The sequence below is a fragment of the Tinamus guttatus genome, unplaced genomic scaffold (assembly GCF_059628265.1).
Source record: "Tinamus guttatus ecotype Peru unplaced genomic scaffold, ASM5962826v1 Tinamus_guttatus_pri_ptg000402l, whole genome shotgun sequence".
NCBI classification, from domain to species: Eukaryota; Metazoa; Chordata; class Aves; order Tinamiformes; family Tinamidae; genus Tinamus; species Tinamus guttatus.
The window spans coordinates 1,095,231-1,112,436 of record NW_028288936.1 but is presented as its reverse complement, the minus strand read 5'-3'; the positions used below and the strand labels follow the sequence as shown (position 1 = coordinate 1,112,436).

Genomic DNA, 17,206 nt, shown 5'->3' with positions numbered 1-17,206 from the left:
CTTTTTCTTTCTGCTAAAAAATAACATAAAATTTTCTTATCCAACACAAGGTAACCCTTGTTATAATTAATTAAACTAGTCACATCCTATTACAAAGTCTTGCCATCACAACTACATATGCTAGATACATAGAAAAATCATCTTCTATGTATGTTAATTAACAACTCATTCTTTCTATATGCTTTCTATACATGTCACTAAAAGATTAAACTACTGAGATATGAACTTTATTATTCAAAAAAATATTTGACTGCTATAAACACTAAAACTATCACAGAATCACAGAATGGTTAAGGTTGGAAGGGACCTCTAGAGATCATCTAGTGCAACCCCTCTGCTCCAGCAGGGACACCTAGAGCACTTGGACCATGGTGGCATCTAGGCAGGTTTGGAAGATCTCCAGAGAAGGTTGCTATCATCAGTTTGCTAGCAATGTCTCTGTAGATGATTTCAAGCTATATTAAGAAATCTTTTATTTTGAGCTGTGTGATTATAACATTAGCACAAATCTGAGCACCTCATTTGTTTCTGGTGAAGGCCTATGTCTTCCTTCTAGTTTCTACTACAGGTATTCATAGCTTAAATTTCCATCTACAATCAGCCACCAGTGAGATGCATTTCTATTTAATTCTGTGTCCAGTTACCTCAAATAATAAAATCAAATAATGGTCACAAAATGACTAAGTTTCTCTGGAGGAAGGTGATCATATATAACTACAGCATCAGTAATCATAGATAAAAATAGACCAAGGAAGTAAAAGAGAGGGGGACAAAAGCAAACAGCAGATAAAGGCAAGCAAACAGAGAAGGCCGTTTCATGGACAGCTTACAGATTGGTATAAGATCAGGTCAGTGTGGGCAACCAAGGACAAGCAAAAGGATAATGAGGAAGTCAAGGTGGGAGACAGAAGAAAACAAAATCTTCTGCTACCTGAATTAACTACATTTCAACACATATATTCATCACAAAATTGGCATGCTGTAATCAAAAAAGAAAAAAAGAGAAATATATTCTTTCTTTAGCTGTGTTTCTTAAATGACTTTCTTCAGTGCTTTTAGAAATGTGCCTCATGTTTCTCTCTCTAATCTGACTTCTAAGGAAGACTATTTAATAAATGTAACTAAATTTCACTGGATATTCAGTAAAAATATTCAATTTGTATTGTCAAATTTTCTTAGTACATGTTCTGTCTGCCTTGTGTTTTTTTTTTTTTTTTGAACTGTCTTGTTTTTTTTTTTCTGACCCAGTAAGCATACATTCTATATCCATCTCTACACTGGCATGTCTTAAACTTCTAAGAAGTTCTAAAATAAATCTTTTCAACACAGACATATATGAGTATGAAGAAAAACATGGTAGACCTAGCCTGGTTCATCTTAAAAAGTTCAGCTATTTGGTGACCTGGTTTGTTGCTACTTTTTTGCATTTTCTACCTTCTGCAATCTATATATTAAGTATCTACTTGGAATCTACTTGGGAAGCAAGGAGCTACCAAAAGTAAGGTTACATTGGTTAAAATAAAATCTTAATAAATTCTGAATAAAAGGCTCATTAAAAGTAACCTATATTGTTTCTTCCTTTTCCCTACCCCCCACAAAAAGATTTCAATTGCTCCGTAAGAAATGGAAATATCCAATCGGTATTTCTAAGGTTTTCTGAAGATTTTGGGCCACAGACCTGGACTTAGCCTAGTGAAAACTACAGATCATGCATGAGGATTCCAAAGCAACACACTTTGTATCTGTTTAAACACTTTACTTGTCCTCAGAACTGTCATGAGTGCCTTGTGATCACTAAATACCATTCGTCTTTTCAATACTTTCTGAAATAGCCAAGTACTCCAATTTTATGGCTGTGGGAGCTAAGCAACAAGAATCCTATGCCAAGACTAGTCACTTACTGTTTTTTAATATTGGACAAGTCACAGATTTTCAATATCCATAGAGCAAATAGCACTTCCTAATATTTTCAGGTGAAGCAAGACTGTGGAAAACAGCAAACTGTTAAAAGTACACTGAAGCAATTTTATTCCTCTATTTATCCTCCCCTTAGGCAACAATAGGCTTGAGGAGAACCCTGCAAATTTGCCTTTGTGGGTTTTTTTGGTGTTTGTTTAGCTCTTCAAAACTCACAAAAATCCGATAATTTAAACATGTCTATCATCATCTCACTTCTTAGGAAAAAGACAACACGGCACATCTAAGCTTATGTGGCAATATGCTCAATTGCTCTCCTCATGGGAGTGTGGCCAATGGGAGAGCTTTCCCCTTAAGCTGGTCCCAAAGGCATCTCCCTGCTCACATGCTTATACTTGGGGCCCTGCTTTGTTGATGAAGAGGTCCATTTACAGCACCCCAGACTCTTTGGTTGCCAATCCTGGTCACCACTTCCTTTTACAACCATTTCTCTCACTCCTGTAATTCCATTAGATCATCTACATCTGCGCCCTAGATAGAGGGTTGCGAGGGGCACAAGATCATCAGTATCCTGAAGACATAAAGAATGTCGCTTAACCTCCATCCCTTACATTATCATCCACAAGAATCTGAAATTTCTATCTAAGAGAATATGAAAATGCTAAAGATGACCATATTGCCTATAAAAAGGATAGTTCTTTTTTTTATATATAACATTATTATAATCCACTATTATGGATATAGACTGTAACATAGTTAACTTGTATTACTAACTTCTTAGAAGTGATTTAAATTTTTAAGCATATTCCACTTAATATAACAAAGCAAAGTAAGTAAAACTGCAAAAATCAGAGTGATTTTTGAAATACTTTAATTTGTATTGCATTTACCTTTGAAGAATAAATGAACTCATTCTAAAATAAGAGACTGGTGAAACCTGTCTCTCATTTACATATTTTCAGTTTAACACTGTAACCAGATAATCTGAAAAACGGCACAAGAAATAAATTATATCAATCTATGGTTTTGTTAGTCCAAATATAGTATTCTAGAGAAAGTTTTATTTATAACATATATATTTTATACATGAAGAAATATTGTTGTAAGCTCCTTTCCTCAACCCTGTGACAACTGGTGATCTGTAACTTCCGTAGAGGCTATTTCACTTTCTAGGAACTGTTTATATTGAAAATAAAGAGATATATTATTGCTCCTCCTTTTGCAGTGATATTTCGTTTTCCTGCAAGTATAACAATCACATATATATTTAAAGGAGTTAATAAAATAATAATTCACTAGAAAGATTTGAAGACTTAACTTTTCACTAAAGCACCAACAGAGAAAGATGTGATTTAAGCTAGTAAACAAAAAAGAAATATTTCTGAAACTATTTAAGCCTTGTCAATGACATTTTGAAACGTATCAGTCTTTAGATTTTGTATACTAGCTTTCTCAGTGACAGTGTCTGTATAGTCTGGAGAAGTGTTTTTGAATCTTTCCAGCAATCAATTGATCCTGACCAATAACTTTGTTGAATTTCTACCATTCTTCATCTCTAGAGCAGAGGACCATGCCAGAAAACTGTAATGGAAGTTGGTATTCAGTATTGTCTACCACCACTTTGATTATGTCCTTTTTTTCTAGAGGTAAGCTGAACGTTTTGGTAATACCTCCCATACTCTAAATTTCATTGTTGTCAATTATTGATTGGAAATGAAGCACCAAGACTTGTCTGGATTAACCAGTCTCAGCTCGCTTAGTCTTTCCTCATACAATAGATGCTCCAGTTCCTTAATCATCTCTGTTGCTCTACGCGGAACCCTCTCTAGAAGCTCAGTGTCCTTCTGGGGATCCTGGAACTGCTCACAGTACTCCAGGTGCGGCCTCACCAGAGCTGAGCAGAGGGGCAGGATCACCTCCCTTGCCCTGCTGGCAACGCTCCTCCTGATGCAGGCCAGGATCCCATTGGCCTTCTTGGCCATGAGGGCACATTGCTAACTCACGGTTAACTTGTCAATCAGGACTCCCAAATCCCTCTCCACAGAGCTGCTTTCCAGCAGGTCAACCCCTAATCTGTACTGGTGCCTGGGGTTATTCCTCCCCAGATGCAGGACCCTGTTGAACCCCAGGAGATTCCTCTCTGCCCAGCTCTCCATCCTGTCCAGGTCCCTCTGAATGGCAGCAGAGCCCTTGGGAGTGTCAGCCACTCCTCACAGTTTGGTGCCATTCCCAAACTTGCTGAGGGTGCAGTCTGTGCCCTCGTCCAAGTCACTGATGAACAAGTCATTGATGAACAAGAGCACCGGGCCCAGTACTGTTCCTTAGGGTCACTACTAGCCACAGGCCTCCAACTAGACTTGGCCCCATTTATCACCACCCTCTTCTCAATCCACTCATACACTTTCTGGAAAAAATAAAATCCTGGCATCTTGATCATCTTGAGCTCCATTTTTTGCTTTCCTTCGACTGATGACGTGACGAAAATACCATCTGGCCACAGTGACAGCCACATTACTTCAATCACAGATAAATCACACCAAATTTTGTATCAGACAAATGCATTTCACCCACAGAAGAAATAAAATTTGTCTGAATGAATGTATTCTGAGTAACTTTAAAGAAAAAATGCATAAAAGCAAACTAAAATACATCTGAAATATACGCCCATGCCTTTAACTGAAAAGATCAATGCAATCTCAAAAATGAAATCATTACAATTAAAATCAAATAAATCCATTTTCAAAACAGCAATCAAATCATTCTAAAATAAACAGGAATGGTATTGATGAATAAAACTGGACTGAAACAGGTCTCTCCTAAGAAAAGACAAAAGCGCGAGCAGTCAGAGTTCTGTTGGCTGTTTCTATAAAGTTGTCAGTTCACAAAGACAATAAAATGACTGAGCATTCCAAACACATTTAACCTTCAACAGATTCCAAGAGTTGGCCATATATAAGAAAACTAATCATATAGCTAACTAGAAGAGAAAATAATAGCTGCAAAACTATGGAGATATCTTAGCTTCTCATATATATGGTGGATTTGGAAAGAAAAAGTTGGGAAAATGAAAACTGCTGCCACGGAGATTCCTGGGAGTTATGCTGCTAATACCACTGGAGCCACAGTATGCACAGAACCTCTCTTTCTGCCAAATGCAATCTTACAGCCTTATCTGAAGTTACTTTTAAAGGAAACATCACCTACTAACTTGAGTGTTTTCCATGAGAAATTAAGGTATTTATTCTAACCTTCCTGCATTACAGGAAGAAAAAAATCATTAATTTTGCTAGTAAAAAGTACAGATAGAGTTTTCTATCTATCTTCAACAGCCAGCAAGAGAACACAAATCAACAGTTTTGTCATGCATTCATATTTTATAACTTAAGATACAAGACCCTGGGTACCACAAATGCCTTGTCAAATTTGCTGTTTCTTTTGGCAGAGGTTAAAGATGATTGCTGGAGGATTACACTTTTATAGGTGCTTGGTGAAAGATATACTACTCTCTCTACACTTATTCACAAGAATAATCACTAGTCATTTTGAAGGCCATACCTATAAACTCAGATGCATGTAAATCCCTGCCAGTCACAGCCTACATTTCAGGTGTAGCATGCCATTGTTTAAAAGGTAGCAGTATAAATTCCACTAAATGAAGGGAATTGGTAAAATGAACTGGCATCACTTTTTCATATAATAATGTAGAGAATAAAATGCTGAATATACGTGTGTTAATTTTATAGTAAAAAATCTTTGTAGCATTTTAATGTGTTAAGCTTATGACTTAGAGATGATGCTACCTCAATACAATACAGACAAGTACCTGATTCATGTATCATACAATGGCAATCAGTGACTTTAAAGAAAAAAAAGAAAAAACAGAAAAAATATGAATTTAAGAACTGTATTTAATAACTTTAATAACTGTATTTGTATCTTGTTGAAAAAAATATCTTACTTCTTGTGGAGAGAAGTATCTTACTAGGCTCATGGAGAGAGGGAACAGATATAATTTCCTTTGTAAATTTTACACACATTCACAATTTATATTACATACAACATACAATAGATTAATACATTGTCAGATATCAAGTATTTAGAATTGAATGCATGCTATTTGACTTTGCCTCATTATCACTAGGCTCACATATAGAAATAGAAAAAATAAAAAACACACTGCATAAATTGGATTGTGACTGAGAAGAAATGTAAAATGGAAATGAAACATTTTCTTGAATGGTTGATCTTTTCATCCCTCCATATATTGAAAGAGGTTTGCTATTTTTCTTCTAAGTTTGTTTATTGGAGAACATTGTAAAAACTTAACTTCCTTGTCCAATATGACTAATTTTTTTGTGTGCAATACACAAGAGAAAGATCTTACCTTATTGTGACAGGGGTAAGTACAGCTTTGCTAATGGACTGATTGATGGATACAGTCAGAATATTCTGAGATTGTCCACAGCTGAATCGAACTGTTGGTCTGCCTTCCACTAAATACAGATGAAGAAACTGTTCTCCAAAATTCTTTTCACCAGCTTTGAAAAGATAAAAAGACACTTATATTTATGCTTTCAAAAGTGTACAACATCAACCACAACATCTATATCACATTGAGGATAATCCTACCATATATAGAACATTGACTGAGTGACCGTGAGAATACAATTAAACTTTGTATCAATAGCTGATAACAGGTTCAAGTAAAAGAAAAAAAGATCAAGACTTTTATACTACTTCAGTCGTGCAATCCTTACCAATATTTTCAAAACTACTTTGTTCTGACATTTTTAAATATAAATGTTCTCAGATCTTGCTGATAATGTAAAGATTAGGGTCAAAACAAGGTAACAGCAGAAAATACTACCAATCAGTTGGTAACATCTGCATGATGCAGATGAATATACATACTCAAAATAATCAGACAAAATATCATTATTAGGAAAGTGTGTGTAAGTATATCTGTCTTTGTATTAAACCAAATGTTTACAATCTATGAAATTATGCACAAGCCAACTTTTCTTAGGCTAGTTTCTTTGCCTCTCACATATGTAGTTATATTCTATAAATGATTTATATTCTATCTTTTTACTCATGTTTTTAACAATATATCTACTCTTCCGGCAGATTCTATATCAACAATCATTTAGCCCTTAGTATTTGTGTGTCTCAACCAACCACTGACAAAATCCTTCTTAATAAAGGTATTAAATGTGAAAATGTGTAATATGGTAATGCTGTAATTTCCAGTAATATGGTGCAATTAAGTAAAAAGACATGCCCAGCACAGTTAATTCTTCTCATTTTCTGTTCATTAGTTAGCCTATAAGTAATAAAATTTTTAATGAAAGCAGCTGTTTTCCTCCATGTCTACAAGTAACAAGTTAAACTTGTTTTCTTTATATATGCAAATGTGTATATATATATGTGTGTGTATATATATAAAAACTTTTTTCTCTTTTTATAGGTATTTCTATATACATAGGGATGTGAACAAATGGAGAAGGCATATGTCTCCTTTTCTGATCCTCACTGGTTCGTGTAGTTGACAAAGATATATACAAGATTGAATTCTTCTATGCTTTTCCTTAGATATCTGACTTCAGAATACTTTAAAGGCATTTTCTGACTCCAATCCATTTGTACTTCAAAACCATCTTGTTTGAGCCTTCCTAAGTTATTTAAGTGGTCGCTAACTATCTGACAGAGAAACAGATCAAACTTCACACCTAGTAAAATCAGGTATGATTATAAAATGAATTATCTGAAAGTGGGCTAAGTTAAAAAAATCAAAATGAGTAATTATTTTATATTATTAGAAAATAAACTATTTTATTTTTTTATTAGATTATTATTCTAAAATTATTTTTAGCAGTAAAATACACCCAAAAGACGAAGATCATTGTGATTTTCCTTCTGTTTTTTTAAATGCTTTTGTAAAAGACAGGATTTTTGCCTTATCAAAGTGTGAAACTCAATGTAACCTTCACTGTAGAGCGACTGTTAACATCAATATATTAATAGACTATGAAAACATTGGGAATGTTAATCCTCTTTTTACAATTCTGTAGGTCTTGCGTCTGGTGAGCCCACTAGACTCAAGGGAACTTTCTGCTGACAGTCCAGTTCTCAGCTGTTTGATAGTAGCACAGCTTCAAAGAACAAGAAACAGAGGCAGGAGTTACACTGCTATTAAAGAGGGGATAGCTGACAGCAGCAGCTTCTCTTTTGAAGTCATTAGAAGGGAAGAAGAAAGCGAGCAAGCAGCAAAGAGGGATGAAGAAAGAACACAGGGAGCGTATGAACTCACAAAGTATTGTATGTTTACTTGACAGAATTACAGCAGAGCTTGGCATCTGCGTACAGAACTAATGAATTAAAGAATTCTGGAAAGCCTCTGTAGAATCAGTTTTATTTTATAAAAACTCATATTACCCATACACAAATCTCTGGAGAAATTTTTCTTTTACACAGGAGTGTAACACTGGATTTTACATTTGTGCAAAATTGTGTGTTAATATTGATAAAGAAAGAAACTCATAGCAGTCTTTTCCATCCCTTCAGAAGAAGGGATCTAATAGTTACAAGAGAGAATATTCACATAAGAAAGCAGAAACAATGGAAAGGAATTGGTGCTATAGAAAAGGGAAGAAAGTCTAGGGAAAACTAAGTAGGAATGTAAAGAAAAGGTGTGATTAATACAAAACACGGTAGCACAATTCTGCGAGATAAATTGTCCACATGCTCTCCCTGCTTTGGGTGTTTCTGTTCAACAGCCAGGACGAGATACAGATTTTTCTTCACCTTAGAAGAAACCTAACCTTAGAAGAACACCTACTGGTGTGGAATCTTGTGCATCAGGTGAAGTCCATTTTTAGGGATAACAGGAGGAATAAGAAGAAAGTAACTGTGAGCCAGCAAAGAAGTTAAGCGTCAGTGTCTTGGAAAATTAGGTTACTAGCTGCAGCAAGGTAACCCAGCAACCCAGATGATAACTTACTAATAGGGCAACCCTTTGTTCTCATTGAGACAGCAGTTTGAAGCCAAATCAGAGTGAAATAGATTTTAATTAACATGTAGTAATTACAGTTTGAGCTAGATGCCTCCAGAGGGGCCCTGTTGGAACAAATCCCTGGGTACTTACATCCTTCCAGTCAGGGATCCACCCCACAGTCCCGAACCAATCATAGTATTAGAGTTCAGGGTCTTTCAGATCCAAGCTGGTCCTCCCATAGTCTCCAGGTGTGTTCTTTATTTTTTATCCCATTTCTGCATAGTTGTCTTGCATAGCTCTTTTACACCCTTATCTTGTCTCTGGGAACCAGTCTTTGTGGTTATTTTTTCCTGCATAGTTGTCTGACTCTTCTACTTCCTTATCCTGTACTCTGGAACCAGTCTCATGGTTCCTTTGTTTCTTTCTTCTGTCTCCTAGGTTAAAGTCCGTCTCCCCACTGCTGCTTATTAATGCTAAACCGCTTAATTCTCCCTACCACAACTATGAAGACTGAACAAGAAAACATTTAAATGATAAAATAGTAAAAATATTACAATAACCCTCCTACTAACTTGTGGGATAGGTTCCTAGGATATGTCGGAGCTCTGGGTCAGACTGAGAACCGAACATGTCCAACTGCATCCTGACTTCCCTCGGCCTTTTTCTCCAGGTGCATCAAGTGGCAAGACCAGAGCTGTGACATATTTCGTGGAGGTCTCTGATACAAATAATTAGAAAAACAAATGCATGATTCTCCACTAATACTACTCTATCTTTCCAGAATGTGCAAAGACAAAGGCTGTAAGGAATGATACTCTCATAAGGAAACCTCTAAACAAAATACCATATTAGCAATTTTACAAAGGAAGTATACAGGGAGGAGCTGAGCAGCTATTAGGTTAGACACATGGTTAGTGCATTATCTAGAAGAGAAAATATATCTTTTGATAAAATACTTCTATTAAAATAGAAAATAGAAAATATATCTATTATGAGAAGAATAAGTCAGGTCAGATAATCAAAAACAGAAAAAAATCCGACTGAAACTCTAGCCAACTATTTATATTTTAATTTTGTTGCAAGAATCTGGAAGGTGAAACGAGAAAGCAAGCACTTGTTCATATTTCTATGAAAGTTGAGAAGGTACATCAGTGAGAAATGGAAAGTGATATATTTTTACTTCAGAAAAGGTCAACTCTTGAAGTAGCATTTTAATATATACACATAGTGTGTCAAAACATGAAAAAACAATTAGTACCTGTGAAAACTAAAAATAAACTGTAGATGAAGAAAACTAGAGTCTCTTAACTATGAACACCAAGAAGTTCCATAACAACAACAACAACAAAAAAGAATAAGAACTCATTCAGATTAAAGTCAAAGATAAATTCAAGATAAAATGGACGGAGAGAATGGAATTAAGGGGTGTAATACAACTGTTTTTTCTGCCCATTGCCGTGTTCCCTCTGTGCCCCTAAGGAAGCCATGCACACCCTCTCTCCCTCCCACAGCAGCAGCTCGGGTGAGCTTAAGCTCTGAGACAGCCTGCATGCCTCGTCCCCCACTGCCTGACACATGTAGATCTCCGGGATCTTAAAAGAATATATGGACATGAATCACAATGATGGGTCGCAACTACTTTCACATTACTAAGTATCCATCATTCTTAGCAAATTCTGCAGTTGTGTTGTATCTAAAGCAGTTGCAGTCACAGCCCAGTTATAACATTAAAAAATTTTAGGTTGCATTTTGAAACCCAGTAAATACAAATTATTTTCAGGCTTTGGCTATTGTAGTTTGAACAAAGTTTTGACACTTTTAAACAAAGTGTCATACAGACAGTAATAAATGGCATGATTGAATAACTAAACAACCAAATAATTAAATTTTAATCCTGACAAAAATATATATTGTGCAGGTGAACTCACATGTATTACTTTTAGACTATTATGCAAATAACAAGAATAAATCAAAAAACACTTTATATTAAATCAATGCAATTTCTCTGTGTAGATAAACCCTCTGAAGTTGCAGTGAAGACAGAATATGCAAAATGATTTCGTATTGTGGAGAAAGAGCAGGTGTGTCATATAGACTGCACACACATATTTTTGTAACTTGCTCTGGGTTTAAAAAAATATATTTTTTTCCCATTATTTCCATTTGGATAGAAACTACAAGCTAAAATATATAGCAAACTATTCAACTATCATGGCAGTCTATTTTTATTGCTGACCTGCTAAAGGTGTATTTTTTCAGCAGTTTATGCCATTCAGTGAGAAAGGAAATAGCAAGAACCAGCATTCTTACAAAGTATTAACAAACATCCTTCTAAGACTGCACCAATACTTTCTGGGGAACATGAAAGTACCCTCTGTGAAATCACAGAAAAATTTCTGAAGTACAGCCAATTTACAGAACTTGTGATACTTCTGTGAGTCAACAAAGCTTGGGAACAAAAGTCAGAATTATAACAGAAAGTGAGTCTCAACCCAAGAATGGAGAACCTGCTTCTCTCTAACAAATTGCTTGCAACTTTTCTGTGCATTTGAATTTTATAGCTATAACGCAGTATTATTGGAGTCATATGTTTGCTGTGTTCTTCCTTGTCAGGAAGCAGCATTTTCAGTTGTAAGTCGTGTTTCACTAAGTCATAAATTAAAGGACTTTCCGGAGTAATGTGAGGAGCTATCCTTCGAATTTTATAATGCCTCATGTATTAGAATACCAAAAGGCTTCTACTGCATTTTAATGAGTAATTCTGCTGCTGAATAGGACATGCCAGCTGGATCTATACTGAAGTTAATAAGGACCTGACGGAGATAAAACTGCTACTTAAGTTCAAGTATCTTTGATACTCACTGTAAAGAATAGTGCCATTTAAAGCAGTTGTTTTCACTGTCAAGTATAGAGTTGTCAGACCACTTGCTTCCTGCCCAGATGCAGTCCTGGTCTCAGATGTTAGAGAAGGTAATTCTAGATAGGAATTTCCACTGAAGGATGGAAAAAACAGTGCTGCATCTGCAATAAAAAAAAAAAAAACACCGAAGCCGTAATTGTGCTCATTTAATACAAAATAAAAACAAATACATTTGAAAATATTAATTCTTTTGAGTATCTTTCAATTATGAAATCCAAAAGTTCGAATTTTGTAAAACAACTATGCTATTGGAAATTATACATACAAATTAATTTGATTGTAAAAAAAAACAAGTTAAAAGGCTGAAAGGTATTGAAGCATGTATACCACTAAAAGTGAAAAGACCAGTACAGAAAGGACTACTGTTAGTAGGTGTGATAAAGTAAGAGCTGAAAGGATTATATCAGTCATTCTCTTGTTTATAGATATATCCATGCAGAACTTATGTTTAATGACACACCTGTGAAATATTCATGTTTGATTTATAATTAGCAAATATAGATTTTCTTAATTTTTAGGATACTTGAATGTTCTGGCTGGAAATTATGATGAAAACGCATAAGAAGAGCAACACATACTGTCTTTTCTTTCAGAAGGGCACTAGACTATTTCTTCCTTTCAGGAAGACAGCTTGGACCATGATTTTCTTATAGAAATAAAGATTTTAACTGCAACATCTTGAGTAAAATATAGTTTTTAATGGCCAGAAATGAAGGGTTTTGGCGGGGGGGGAGTGGGAGGGGGGAGCATAGGCTGTCTTTAAAGGTATTTCCATAGGGCTTGCTAAAACAAAGAGCCAAATTACAATTGTTGGCTTTGGAGATTGGGCTGTATTTGGGATATTTCAAAAGACTTGGCAAACCTGAAGTTCATGAAGCAGCGTATCTTAAACTCTGAAGTTGTTCTCAATCATTCTACTTGTGATTATTTTGATTAGCAAGAATGAGGTACAAAATTAGGAGGAGAATGAAATGATTTCCAAAAGAATAGTAAGAAATCTAGTTGGCTTGCTCTAATAAACCAAGCTGATTTGTAAAATCATCAGACCCATGACTAAATTTTGCATACAGAAAATCAATTTAACATGAAATAATGAACTGCTCCCATTCCTTTTGAAGCTAAATAATCACAAGTGAAAACTTCAAATATGAAGGCTTACCACTCACAATTTTTGTTAATTATTTTTCTCATTATAGTTTTGTGCATGGGTGGGATAATAATACCAGCCAAGCAACAAGAAATAAAAATAATCAAGGCTAGGAAGAGTGTCTTCCCCAAGTCTCAAGTATCCTATTCAAGCAATCCTCCTTGAAGACAGTCCAGATTGAATGTGAGTTGATTGAATATGAATATGAATAAAGAATGAGGAACTAAACAAGAAGTGGGAGTCAGGTAATATTTCTATGAAGAAGTTCCTAATGTAATTAAATAAAACTATTCAAGGGATTTGTGAATGACGGTAATGCAGAGGCATAAATAACATGTGAATGTGCTTTTTCAGAATTTTTATTCTCTCAGTATAAGAATGAATGTCACTATATTACTTTTTTTATTTTATTTTTTTAAACTTTGGGAAGGAAAGCTGTTTTGTTCTCTGTCATTCTTTATTGGGCTTAAGAAGAATAAAAGAAGAACAGAAGAATAAGAACAAATCAAATCCCACTAGTTATGGTTAAATAAAGTCACTCAAAAAAAAAAAAAAAAAAAAAAGCCTTTTGTTTCCAAATGGTAGTCCTGGAAAAGTTACAGTTGTTGGAGAAAATGAGAAAAATATGGGATGAGGGAAGGGGTGAAAGAAGGTGCAGTAAGTTAACCGCCAGAAGCAGATCTTAGCAGAACTTAGGAGAAAGCTGTTTATCTAATTAAATTCAGCCTTTCAAGGATCACAGAGATCTTGCACACAGAGGTGCTGTGTAGACAAGGAAATGCATTTATTTAGTAGCATTCTTCTTCAAATATAGTGCCTTCAAAAAACTCAGTGTTATACAGTATTCACTATACAGCATATCTTGCAGCTAAAGCTATTAAAAAGTCTTCATTAAGCAGTTCTCAAAAATACTCAAATAGGAGATTAAATGTTCACAATATACATTCTGCTTTAAAAAGATTATTCTGTGAAGTTTCTTTCAGCTTTCATTTTTTTCCCGCTCACCAAAATCTGAAACACATTTTTCCTTTTGTAAAAATGATTCTAATGATGTGTGTCTTAGTATGAAAATAAAAGAACAACTGAACTTTGAAATCTTTTCATGGAGAAGATATCTCATATAATAAAGGAAAGGAATGTGTGAAACAGAGTCATGGTCTTGACACATAATCTAAACTTTCGTATCTTCTGATTTATTGGGATGTTAACTATTCATTGTCCAATATATATTTACATTTTATATTTATTTTATTCATATAAGCATATTCTCCAAACTCTAAGGCTGTAGTTTGATGAATAATTCCTTTACAAAGCAAGCAACTCATTGAATCAGGAAATTCATCCAAGTTAAAGTAATCTTGGGTGAGAGAGGAACTCTTTTTCATCCAGATCTGTTTTACTATGCATCCTGGGGCTTGCTAAATCAGTACTGATTATTGAATTATGCCCTACAGGAGCATGCATAGTTTTGGCAACCCCATTCGTAAGTCACTTACTGTTTTATTTCTTTGCCCTGTGAACTCTGTCTAAAGCTTGCAACCAGAAGGCCATAGTTCTTAAAAGTAGCTTGCATCATTAAGGCTTCCAAGAATATGAAGTTTTAGCATTATGTTTTTAGGAGTCTGTAAGAAGGAAAAGGAGCTAAACAACAAAAATAAGCTGTTGTACTGACATATACAGATATCCAACTGAAATCTAGAAACAGAATGGAGAATAGTAAATGTTACTAATTATGATGAAATAGTTTCAACCGAAGGCTTAAATTTTCTGCTGAGAAAAGAGGTTAGCTGAGATATGACTGTCTATAATTTTTATAACAATACACAGCACATTAAGAAAATGTTTAGAAAATTTCAACAAGTTTCTATTATAATCCTATTTTATTCTGCCTTAGCTAGGAAATAAACAAAATGGGAAAAATACATAGTTTTCCACTACTAGTAAATTGTAATTAGCCTGTTTCCACTTCTATGTATCATTTTTAGTTTGCACCATTTGCATTTTGTGACAATTTTGGCTTAGTACCAAATTCTATCAGTAGAAAAAAAAAGAGACTTTTCTAATCTAGAAGGTAGTAGGATCCATCAAGTGCGTAAGCCACAGCTAAGCAAACTGAAGAGAAATATGGAGAAAGCATGATTATCAATTAGGAAAAACACTAGGAAGTAAAATAGGGCTTCTTCATCTTCTGGTAGGAGAGAGAGAGATCTGTCCAAGCTGTCTACAACCGTAGATAACTCACCGCAGTTATCAGAGATAACTCTCTTATACCGCCCACATTGTAGGTAACTACATGAAAGCTCCTTGGTCCTCTTTAGTAATGAAAAAGAATGGATAATTCTAGCCGTGATTCATCTCAACTTACGATAAACAGCTAAAATGGTGTGATTAAATTAGATTTAGATGAATCACAACCTAAAACTGCTTATTTCTCTCCACTTTTCTATATACTGTCTATAAAAGAATTTCAGGGTCACTAGCTCAACTGCAGACATCTACAAAAAAATAACTGAGCAATGCTCAGTCTTGATGGAGGTCAATCTTAAGCAAAAAACAAGCTACTTGATACAGTAGTTATGGATGAAAGGTTATAGACCTGGAATTTACAGGATGTCAGAACAGTTACTTGGGGTCTCCTCCCATGATTAAATTCTGATCCTCTGATTTACTTCATTCAATTATGGATAGTACACATCCTTTTGACAAAAAAATGAACATTGACGGATACTTTGCTTGTTCCTCTTTTCCGTGACTTACACGATACACTGGATGCACAGACGATACAAAATGGACAGTCAGCACTGCCAGCCTTTTTCAGATGATTCTGAAAGAATCAAGAATGGAGGCATTCCCAGACCGCAAACGGATTAACAGGAATATCAAGAGACTGATGAAAATGTGACTTGCTCTATACCTCTCAAGCTCACAGAACATTTCAGGCAACATAATCTAACTAGTTGAGAGTAATGCATTCTTTCAGCTTGCGCTCATGGTGGGCAGAGAATCAAATTTAAATAAATGTGATTCAGAAAATTCCTTGAGGTAAGTTTGATAGAGGAAAAAAAATGTTACTTGGGTATTTCATAAAGCATCACATACATCTGAAATAAATAGCACAGAAAAACAATAACCATCTCCTCAATGACTATAACTTTAGAAATCTACGAAATAATTGATTAGGTGACTTCAGCTGTTTCCAGGCAATAAAATATGAAACAAAATAAACCTTACCCTTGCTGCTTTCATTTTTTTCCGACTCACAAAAGCCTTCTCATTGCTGTAGCTGAACTTCTACATTATGAAGCAAAAAATCCTTATAGAATAAAATATAAATTTTTTTCTTCAGCAGGCCCGTCTGCTGCCTCATTGATAATATTCTCTGCTGTCAACTGGGAGATCAGAATTCAGATCACAGGCTTAATCTTTTACTTCACAGACTGCTTGGGGCTTAGAATGACAGGAAAACAGTATGTTTAATCATGAGAACTCAGAGAAGGCACTGAGAGGCAACAGGTCATATAAGCAGTCCTTAAGAGCAGAACATCATTCTATATCATTTTCATTGAAAGAATCTGCCATGCAAGAGTAGCAGCATTATATGAAAAGAGTTATAAAAATTCTGGGAAAACAATGCATATGATGCCATTAAAAATCTCTTCTGAGTTTTCCAAGCATCCTGGTTAGTATGTCTCCGAGAAGGTACATTGAAACACAGAAGAGAAGAAGGGATGATCAAGGTGATGATCAAGGTATGGAGAAACAGACCAGGAGTCCTTATCCTGGGTAAAACGTACAGAGAAAAAGGTGAATACGTAAAGCTGATACTATGCCTTGGAATTTGTGAGTTTTCACAGAATGCATAGTTACTTTGCGTAATTTGATGACACAGGACGTTATGCTGGTCAAAAGTATAAAAGATTTTCAGAAAATTAGAGCTAAATATGGAGAAACAAATTCAACTAGACCAGTAGGTAATAGTGGAACTGCAACTCAGGGAACTTTCAGACCATTACTTTCTTGAAGCAGAAGTGACACACACTGTTTGTTAGCCTCCATTCTAAGCATTGGATCTAGTGCATCTAACACTAAGAGCAGTGTTACTGGTCTCACTCATAGAACAGTATGGAACTAGAGGAGCCACTAGACTAACCCATCTGGCAGTTTTTGCTCTGCTTTCCTCACCATTACTCAGATCACAGCACGGAAGATAAAAAATATGTACGCTGTT

The 17,206-nt window shown here is 35.1% G+C and overlaps 1 protein-coding gene across 1 annotated transcript in view; it reads right to left on the bottom strand.

Moving 5' to 3' along the window:
* The window catches only part of EYS (EGF-like photoreceptor maintenance factor), a 636,352-nt gene that overhangs the window by 121,554 nt on the left and 497,592 nt on the right, over window positions 1-17,206 (bottom strand). The window contains exons 27-28 of the mRNA XM_088531218.1: window positions 11,774-11,932; window positions 6,302-6,455 (exon numbers count right to left, since the gene is read on the bottom strand). Coding sequence (XP_088387344.1) covers window positions 6,302-6,455; window positions 11,774-11,932 — 313 coding nt within the window. The remainder of the gene's footprint in view (window positions 1-6,301; window positions 6,456-11,773; window positions 11,933-17,206) is intronic.